This window comes from Belonocnema kinseyi, chromosome 2 (genome assembly GCF_010883055.1).
Source record: "Belonocnema kinseyi isolate 2016_QV_RU_SX_M_011 chromosome 2, B_treatae_v1, whole genome shotgun sequence".
Classification (NCBI taxonomy): Eukaryota; Metazoa; Arthropoda; class Insecta; order Hymenoptera; family Cynipidae; genus Belonocnema; species Belonocnema kinseyi.
Window position 1 is genome coordinate 114,158,163 of NC_046658.1, and position 11,109 is coordinate 114,169,271.

The 11,109-nt window shown below is 27.6% G+C and overlaps 1 protein-coding gene across 1 annotated transcript in view; it reads left to right on the forward strand.

The window, feature by feature from the left end:
* The first annotated feature begins 2,802 nt into the window (after positions 1-2,802).
* Positions 2,803-11,109, forward strand: part of LOC117167046 — a 42,525-nt gene continuing 34,218 nt past the window's right edge. Inside the window, exon 1 of the mRNA XM_033351620.1 lies at positions 2,803-3,082. Coding sequence (XP_033207511.1) covers positions 3,065-3,082 — 18 coding nt within the window. The 5' untranslated portion in view covers positions 2,803-3,064. The remainder of the gene's footprint in view (positions 3,083-11,109) is intronic.

An 11,109-nucleotide genomic window follows, 5' to 3' on the forward strand; every position in this document is an offset into this window, starting at 1 on the left:
AAATCTTAATCATTTATATCAATTTTATAATTTCCAAAATATTAATTTAAAGTTATAGTTTTAATGCACAATTCAGAAATAGTTTAATTTTTGAAGCCTTGAAACTAAAGTTTTCTAGCTTCAAAAATTTAAATTCACAAATACAGTTTTTTTGAATTCCTTAAAATCATTAGACTCCTTGGAAACTCTTGGAACCTTTGAATACACTCTAAACTATCTAAAAATGTCTTAGTCGCTTAGAAATTCCTAAGAAACTTTTAAATTATAATAAAATCTGAAGATTCCATAAAAAACCTAAAAACATTGAAGTTTCCTTAGAATAAATAAAATCCTCGAACATCTTATAAAATTACTTAAAAATTCTTTGAAGTATAAGTAAATCTTGGAAATCCTCTGAAGGCGTTGGACTCATTTTCAATATCCTAGAATCGTGTAAATCCTACAAAACCCTTTCAAATCTTTCGAAATATAAGGAAATTATTTTAAAAACCGAAGTATTTGAAACTATCTTCAAATATTTGAAATTTCTGCGGAATTCCTTTACTTCTGTGAAATTCTTTTTAAATTATAGAAATCTTATGAATTCCCTTGAAATTAAAAAATAAATGATAATATGTCCAGTTTTTTAACCTAGATATATTTAAAGGAAATGAAATAGGTTTTTTTTTCATATTATAAAGAAAACCCCTAAATTTGAAACAATTCTGATTAAATTGATTACGGAATTGACCAACAGAAAAAGATTTAATTGTAATTTTTAATAATTTAAATTTGGAAGAGTTATAATGTTTCAAATGCCTTTTTTTTGTATTTTAATATTCAATCATTATAATTTCACATTTTTCAAGTGTAAAAGTTTTAAATTCATGTATGAATTGGAAAAAATTTTTCTAACATTTTTATTGAGAATTTGAATGCTAATCAGGGACTTATCGTGCACTATAAAATTGGTTAGCAATTAATCAGTCATAATTCTCTCAGGGTGGCCGCTGGACTAGGAAACCGAGAAATGACCGTGCATTTGTGTGAACGGGAAAACCTGGGCAATAACTATGAATTTGTTTTTTGATCAGGATTCTAAATAATTAGTTTTATTTTTTTCAATTATGATTTAATTCAGTTTTGAATGCGCAATTCGAAAATCTTCAACTTTAAAAATTTTCCATTTTAGATTTTAATTTTTAAGATTGCATTTTACTTTAGAGAATTTTTAAACGCAGTTTCAATGATTTGAAGAATTAAGAATTACAAACTTTTAAAATCAAACATTTGAGATAAAAAAAACACTTTTAGTAGATCAGCAGTGAATATAAATGAATTCATGAGTTTTAAAATTAAAATGTACTTTCAGGATTAAAAAGTAAATAATGTTTGATTTTACGAGACGATTCAGAATCAGTCCACAGTTTTAGAATATCTAGATTCTGAAGTAAAAAATGAAACTGTTTCAATTGGAAAGTCTTATTAGGTAGAAAATTGTAAGCGCCCGATTGAAACTTCATCAAATATTTTTAATTTTACTTAATATTAAGAAATATCTGACTGTTCATTTAAAATCAGTACTTATAAATCAAATATTAAAAAATAAACATAAAAACTAAGTTTTAAACATTAAAATTTAATGGATCTATTAAATAAAAGTAACTTGCAAGTCAAATTGTTGAATTTTGTTGTATAAATAGCAATTGAACACCTATTATTCTAAAAAAAATCGAGTAAGTTGAAGAGATATTTAGAAGTATTGAAAAAATTAGAAATTAATTTAAAAAGTGAAATGATTTTAAATAATATTTAAAAAGATTTGCAAAAATATGAAAAATGAATGTGAAAGTTTTTGAGGTTTTTTTTAATTTGGTAAGATGTTTTAAATTTCAGGAAAAATGAGAATCATTGTAGAAGATGTTTAGTAATTCTGAAAAAATTCCAAACGTAATTAAAATTTTGAAAAAATGTGAAACATGTCGATTTTTCAAGACCTTGACATATAATTTTGAAGCATTTTAAGAATTTTTATACCATGTAAAATAAAAATAATTCAATATTTAATTTACGAAGTTTTAAGTTTGTAAAAAAACGTAATTGTTCAATTGTAAAAATTTTTTTAATTCATTGATTAATTCTTCATTTTAGAGCATTAAAAATGATGACATAGATTTATATTTTTGGAACTGAATCTGAATCTTTGAACTCTACAATGCATAAAAGTTAACAATTTTTAAATTGGTAGTTTAGCTGCATTCAAGAAAAAATTGCTCAGCTGAAAAGTGTTAGTGTCCTTCATATTATACGTGTAAATTATTTAGCATTTTAATAAAAAAATTGTGAATTGAAAAGCTTCTAGAATTTGATTTTAAACTTTTAGAATTGAAGAGTTTCATTTTGAATGATTTAAATTTCAGCTCAGTTTTTATTACTTCAAATGGAAAAATATTTAACTTTAGAGTTCGATTTTTTTAATTCCATTGACCGCGAAAAAGGTTTTCCAATCGGGACATGACCGGCAATTTTTTTTTTATTAAAACGGCCACTATGTCTGTGGGTATAAGATTTTCTGAATCTGCCCCTTCCAGGTCAGTTCTCTGGATCTACGCCTGCTAAGTTGGAACTTTGAAAATTCAGCCCTGAGTTAAAGTTAGGGGTTGGTGAGAACCCATTATTGTCCATTCATAGGTTCGATGGACGCATGAGTGGCGGGTCAAGGCATGGCAAGATACATCCAAAGCATAGCCAGAAGCCGAAGAAGTGGGTCAGAGAGAACTCTGCAGCGACATGAGGAGTCGCCGGTAGACTATCGTCAGTCTCGTGAAGATATCCCGGGAGTCAACAGGTGCGACGTATTCCGAGTGACGATCGACTTATTGTCGGGAATTAGCCAAAACTGGGCTCCCCCATTCGCGAGATTAGGAGCCAATCATGGTCCCTTAGAACAAATTTTATTAAAAAATTATCCATAAAAATCAAAAGTTTCACCCGAAGTCGTTCCGTTTGTTGCGGTTTGGTGAACGTCGAAAAAGAGCGGAAAAGGGAAAGAATCTTTTTGAAAAAGGCTCTTTTCTCTACAACAATGGCAACCAAATTTGAGGTACAATTTTTCAAGAAGTAAACATTCAATAGTAATTTTCATTTTATTTTACCTTTTTTTTACCGCATCATCCCTTATTATCGAAATCAAACCTTTTTTTATCTTCACGTTTTCATTAATTAATATGCACCAAAGAATCGCTGAAATTCAAGTGATACGTGGGATTTAAAGCAAAACTGGATTAACTTAATTACAGCACAATTAAATACTAGCTGTCAGAATTTCTGGAGCGGAAATTTAGTGTGACAGGGATCGAGGGCATGTCACGTGATGACCGGAAATTTCCGGGAAGTAATTCTGCATACAGCAGTGCGTGTCCAACAACTCCTGTCATCAAAAATTATATTGTCATCAATTGCAGCGCAATCTTTAGGACTCTCGTAAAATGAGATAAACCGTAAACTAATTATCTGATGCACATAATATTAATACCATCCGGTGCTTCCGAAACTTTCACTGCCTTCGACGACTCTATTTATAAGTGGATAAATAAACTTAAATAGCCGTATGAATATCAATATATGTGTTAAGAGCTACTGCAAACGTATAATTATATACTTTCCATGTCATCGCTTTGAGAAAGCATGTCGTTCCATTTCACTTGCTAATTATAACGCGTGAAATAAATTCAGTTCCGAACGACGCGCAAAGTTTTGTTCGAAACTGAAGAAACTCAACTCGTAAAAGCATGATAAAGTAGGGGGCTGTGCAAAAGCTATGTTTCACTGCCAACGGGGGGGGGGGGATTCATAGGGTTTTTTTTACACATTCTTTACCCTATTTTTCTCTTCTTTCCACTTTTTAAAAGATTTTATATTTTTCTTTGTTTTCCAGAAACGTCCACTTTTTCTCGATTTTTCGCTTAAATTCCAATTGAATTTGAAATTCAACTATTTAATTTTTATTGAAAATTAATTTTTTTGGCGGGAAATTCAATTACTTGGTTGAAAGTAAAAATACTTTGTTCAAAATTCATTTTTTTGAATTAAGATTTCAGTATTTCGATGAAAATATGATGTTTTTTTTAGTAGGTAACTAATTCGTTTAATTGAAAATATAACTATTCCATTATTGATAGAAAATTGATTCTTTTTTTTTGAAAATTCAATCACTAAATTTTTCATTTAAAATAAATCATTTTTTATTGAAAATCCAAACTACTTGGTTGAAAGTTTAACTAATTTGTTCCAATATTATTTTATTGTTTAAAATTTTCACTGCTTTGTTAAAAATTATTTTTTGTATGTCTAAAAATTAATTTTTTAAATTGAACATTCAATTATTTTATTTATATTTGAAAATTGATCGTTTTCAGTCAGAAGTTCAACCACTAAATTTTTTATTGTGAATTCATCTTTTCAGGAAGAAAATTCAAGAAATATTCGGTGAAGTGTTAAACCATTTTGTTAAAAATTTATTTCCTTGTTTTAAGATTTTACTATTTTTCGAAAAATTCCTTTTATTTTCTTGAAAATTAATTACTTTAACTGAAAATTTAGCTATTCTATTATTGGTTGAAAGGCGATTCTTTTTAGTTGAAAATTCACTTCATTTTTCATTAAGAATAAATAATTTTTTCTTGAAAATTAAAACTACTTGGTTGAAAGTTAAACTTTTTTGTTCAAATTTTATTTCATTGGTTCAATATTTCACTGCCTTGTAAAAAAAATTTTTTTTAAAGAAAAATTAATTTTTTAAATTAAAAATTTGACCAATTCATTTATAGTTGAAAAGTGATCGTTTTTTGTTAAAAATTAAAGTAATTAATTTTTCAGTGAGAATTTATTTCTTAGGTTGAAAATTCAACTAATACTTTGTTAAAACTTAAACTTCTATGTTAAACAACCATTTTATTGTTAGTAGATCCATCTCTTTGCTGGACAATTTAACGGTTTGTTTGAAAAATTAACTTTTTTTTATTGAAAATTCATGATTTCGGGTAGCAAATTCAACTGTCCTGTAGAGAATTTGCCATTTTGCTTGAAAATAATTTTTTTAAATTTAAAATTAAATTCTACTCTTGTTGACAGTTCCTCTGCACATGAACAATTATATTTTTGTTTACAATTAATATTTCTTTATTGACAATTCAGCTACCTTTTAAAAAATTCATGCTTTTGACTTGAAAATTAAAATATTCGCTAGAAAATGCAACTGTTTTTTGTTAAATTTTCTTCTTTTTTGTTTAAGAATTTAACCAATTAATTTAAAATTCATATTTGTGTGTCGAAATTTTAACTATTTTATTCAAAATTCGTTCCTAATCTTTTGAAAATTCCACTAATTGATTCCTAATGCAACTATATTATTCCAAGTTACTTTTTTGAAAATTCAACTGTTCGTCCTTTTTTTTTAAAAGATTTAACTATTTGTTTAAAATTGCCAAAATTTGTGGTTTAATTTTAAATTTTGCTTGTTTGAATATTCGATTATTAAGTTGAAAGTTCATATTTGGAAATCGAAAATTCAACTATTTGTTTATAAATGAAACTGTTTTGGTAAGAAACAATTTTTTTGAAAATTCAACTGTTGTATGGCGAACTTGTCTTTTTTCTTATATAAAATTTATCCTTCTGGATTGAAAATTTAGCTTTTTCTGGTAGAAAAGATCTTGGTTGAAAACTTATCTTTCGTGGTTAAAAATTCAAATGTATTCTATAAAATTCGTTCTTTTGTTATGAAGATCCAATTATTTGATTACAAAATGAGAATGTTTCTACAGGAATTTTATTCTTTTTTGTTTGAATATTGAAACTATTAGGTCGTGAATTCAACTTTGCTGGTCAAAAATTCAGTTGAACATTCACGTTTCTTGGTTGAAAATTTGCCTGGATTCTGAAAAGTTCGCCTTTTTTGGTTTGAAGATTCAACTATTTGTTTAAAAGTGCAACTGTTTGTGGTTGAACTTTTATTTTGGTTTAAATTTCGAACATTTGGTTGAGAACATAACCATCTGGTTGAAAATTCGTATCTTTTATTGGGAAGTTTAATCAACCAGTCGTGAATGCAACTACTTTAACTAAAGTTAATCTGTTTTGTTAGTTTTTATTCAACACTTCGGTTGAAAAATCAACCTCCGTTTTGAAAGTCAGCATTTTGGGGTGTGAAGTATGTTAAAATATTACGTTTCTCTGCTTTGTGTTTTATTTTGAGCGTTTCTCAAACCAACCCGAAGAAAAAATGTTGACCTTAAACGTGCTCGTATTTGCAACGTCACACTGGAGAGTTCAAGCTTTGTGTGTCGATCCGTGACGAAGGAGAGGAGTGGTGAAAATTTTTTTCAAAATAGCGTGACGTAGGTTTTCAATGCCTCCTCAATCAAATTAAAATAAGTAAATTAGGACCAGCATTTAGGGACGAACGTGTGGGATAGGCTTTCTTTTGTGATGATTCAGCAAATCAATTAAGGATAAAAGCAAAACTTTTCATTTGAGGGATAATGGTTTAAGTGCAGTCGAGCGCGAAATTTACTGCGGACATCCGATCAGAGTATAATTATTGCTTCGATTATATAGAAAGTCACCTGACAGCCGCACCATACATCATAATTTTACCAATCCAGGTAAAGAATTCTAGCAATTTCTAATAACCGATTAAATTTCTCCTGCTTTGCTGTCAGATGTTGCCTACCAGATGACTAATTACTAATTATTTTATTCTTTCTCTCATGTGTGCAATTCACTCAACCGAGATCTCAAGTTTCGCGTCAAATACTCTCGATGTGTACTCGTACGTATGGAATGTTAATTGCATATGACATCTACGAGCATTGCAGTCAATACCATTAACATTTTTTTTATAAATCTTCTTTCCTATTAAGGGAAAGGACGTCATCACACTTTTATTGTGACAAATGAGAAGTAAGCAAACAAAACGAGTTAAGTACATTTTTTGAAAAAATGGAGATAATGATTCATTTTTTGTAGGTTCTCGATGTAGTGAAGGTTTTTGATCAACAAGTTTAGTAGTTTAAAAAAAAAACTTTATTTGATTTTGAGCTTTCGCCCGGTGACGCCTAGCCTCATCAGGAATACATTATTAGAAGGAACGCCTAACAGTGATATATAAGGAATTGAAAAAATATTTGTCATTATTGGTGGAAGCTCTTTAGAAAAAAAGATTCTTCACTCTTTATACTTACTCTACTCGTGGACAGGCATGAAGCATTTTATTGAATAATTTAAAACAATATTGGGAAGCACTCCACATTGCTAGGGTGCCTAACAGACTACTGGAGAGGCACCCTAGCAATGTGAAGTGTTGCCAAATATTGTTTTAAATTATTTAATAAGATGTTTTATACCTAACCAGGAGTAGAGTAAATATAAAAAGCGAGATAAAAAGTAAACAAAATTTTCTTCTAAAGAGCTTCCACCAATATCGGGTTTGTTCTTAACTGTGAGCACTCTTGTCTTCACAAATAAGTTTTCAATTCCGCATACATCACTATTAGACGTTCCTTCTAATATTGGATTTCTGACGAGGCCTAGCGTAGGCGGGCGAAAGCTGGAAATCAAACAAAGTTAAAGAAAATCAGACGAGTAGATGGAAAACCATTACTTCATCGACACACTACAACTAATCTCGCTAGTTGACAACCTTTAATCCTTTCCTCAATGGTTTTGGTGTGTTTGGAGAATCACCAATACGATTATCAATCTTAAGTTGGCAATTTTTATCAAAACTTCAATTTCCGATTATAGAGTGATTAGGTGAATAGGTGATACTTGTTAACAAAGAAAATCTAAAAAAAATTCAGAGAGGGCGATTGAGAATTTTTTTCAACGAGTGATTATCAATTGATAGGGGGGGGGGTGCTCGTTTAATTATTTAAAATAGCGTTTTAAATTAAATACAATAATGCGATAAATCTTACTTTATTTAAATTTTTCCATTATGGTGTTCGCATTGATAAAAAACTTGAAAGCCCGTGCATATTTGTCATCGTGTATTAATTGCGTAGGCTTTTATGTGGGGGAGGGCGGAAGATGTAGGCGCAACAATTTTTCTTTGCTGTCTTATGTGGGGTACAATTTTTATTAAAAACTCATCTTCATAGGTTAAAAATTAAACTTCTTGTTTCAAAGTTGAACATCCTTATTAAAAAATCTTTTTTTTAAAGATTTATAATTTTTGTTTAAAAATTAACTTTTTTGTCTGGAAATTTATATTTTTTGGTTAAAAACTAGACCTTTTTGTAAAAAATTCATCCTTTGGATTGAAAATACAACAATTTGATTAAAAATTCAACTATTTGACTGAAAATACAACTGTTTTGTAACAAATTCGCCTTAATACATTGAAAACTATTTTTTTATTGAAAATGTATTTATTCCATTTTTGTTTAAAACGTGATATTTTTAAACTAAAAATTTAACTATTTTGTTAAAAATGTATCCTTTTTTAGTAGAAAATACAATTTTCCAGTTAAAAATACAGCTGTTTAATTAAAAATTAATAAGTTTTTGGTTAAGGATTCAACTATTTTGATTAATATTCATCTTTCTCAGTTAAATTATACTTTTCTTTATTTAAAATAAATTTGTTTGTTGTCGGAATATTAACTATTATATTTTTAATGAAATTTCACATTTTCATATTTACAATTCAACTTTTTTACCTACAATTCAAATTAATTTTTTCAAATAAAAATTTAACCATTTCGTTGAAAATGAACTTTCTTTTGAAATTTCATATTTTTGGGTACGAAATGCAACTGTTTTGTATAGACGATACGTATTTTTTTCTTGGAAATTCAGAAATTAGGTAGAAAATTCCACTATATGGTAGAAAATTTAATTTCTTTGTAGAAGATTTTCTTTTTCATTTAAAATGAATCTTTTCTATTGAAAATTGAACAACTCTTTTTGGATGAAAAATTATTCTTTTAGTTTAGAAATTCAAGTATTTGGTTCAAAATTTCTGCAATTTCTTAAAAATTCGTTATTTTGTTAGAAAGATAATTTTCTTGATTAAAAATTAAATGTTTTGTTTGAAAATGTATGTAGTTTGTTAAAAAATCCCTTTTGGGGCTAAAAATAATTGCTTTTTCTTAAAATATAACTATTTGATTGAAAATAAACATTTTTGTTGAAACTTTTTATTTTCAGGTTGTAAATTCAATTGTTTTGTATAGAAAATTCGCCTTTTTATCTTAAAAATTCCGCCCTGGTTTATCAAATATATAAATACTTTTGGTAATTCATAAATACTTGCCAATACTTTCTCTTATAAGGTATAAATTTGCGAAGCTTTACATTTTTCAACTTGAAAATATATTAATTTGGCTTAAATTACCTTCTGGTTTTATACTTCAAAAATAAATTCTAAATTTATATAGAACATGAATATTCAGTGACATATTCCTTTTTAAATCAAAATTGAATAATCCCATTTTCAGTTTATTATTAACAGCATTAAATTTTTAAAAATTTGGATCGATTATAAAAGCCCACTTCTTACTTAATTTTTATCAATTAATTTCAAACTAAAATATATCCCAAATATTTAGAGATTAATATTACTGGTATCATTTGGTACGACATAATCACGACTGAATAGCACGTGTTAAATAATTTTGTTTTCAAATTAAAAACTAAAACAATCGAAATATTTGTTAAGAAATGTACGAGCTGATGATATTTACTTTTATATAAGATAATTGTTTGTTATCCTACAGACGTTTTCCAAACTTGACATGCGACTTGTATAATTATACCAATTCTATTTTAAATTAGGTAAACATTTTAATAAAGTTCTAGGTCATGGTGTCAGTTTCTTTTTTTATTCTACGTCGGAGTTGTTGCTCTTCCAATCATTCCTACTAAAAATTGATTTAAAAAATGACAAAATGGCGGCTGTTTTCTAACATTCTAGAAAGTGGATTTTCTTAAAAAATCCGTCTATTTTTCCATAGAAATAGAAAAAATTATGTTTGGAAAATCAATATCACGCGCTTTTTTGAAGCAATGAAAGATACAACACGCTATTCAGATAAAAGTTTATACAATAAAAATTCCTTTAAAAAAAAAGAAATTTCCTGGCTACCAAAAGTTTTTTCCACGTAAGATTAATTAGATTCCTTTTTTTAATTTATGAAATAATTCTTTTTCATTGTACCCCATATTTGATTACAGTTCTGCACGGATATTTTTTTAAATATAATTTTTTTTCGCGTAAACGATTTGAAATACCATAGAAGAGCAAAAGGTATTTTTTGTAAAACTTTTCGTAAAAACGTTAAAAAGTGAGGTTTTTGAGGAAATACAATTTCAAGAATTTTAGAAAAAATTACCAATCTTACATTTTGAAATTTAAAACCCATTTTTGTATAAATGGAGACAGCAAGAATTTATACGCCGAACAAAAAAATTCTGAATACCTACGCTAGTTAGAAAAATACTACCTAAGTTGGACTTGTCTACCTGATTTAAAATGGAATTGGTCTACTGAGAATTTTTTATTTGCATACCATTTATGGAAATTATTTCTATTTTATTCAACTATCATACTTTCAAGAAAAGATTTTTTTAAATTTGTTTGCTTCTTTTTTTCTTAAATTCGCCGAGGAAAAAAGACTAGTGAGCAACATGAAGGCCAGGAAATTTTTTTTAATGAGTTCGTCATACTTTAAAATTTAATTGGGAAATTTAGTTTAATTGATACCAAGCCAAGAAAATCATACCTTCTTGGAGAAACTTAATATAAGTTTAATAACTTTAATGGTTGATTATTATGAGTTATAAGAGGACGCTTTATTCGTAAAAGAAATGAAAGTCGTCATGCTTTTAGAATAAATATTACTCAGGATTTACGTTGGAAGTTTCTTATTTCTCTGTGTTTTTCAAATATCTTTCTTTTATACAAATAAATTATAAAATAAATGTATTATAAAGAATAGTAACTTAGATTTAGTCTTCGTATAGTTTAGTCTTTGTTATGAAAAGCTTTAGGAATATAAAAAAGATCATTTTTTATGACACCATTCGATGTGAATTCATAGGGGAATACATTCACAGTAAACTGAA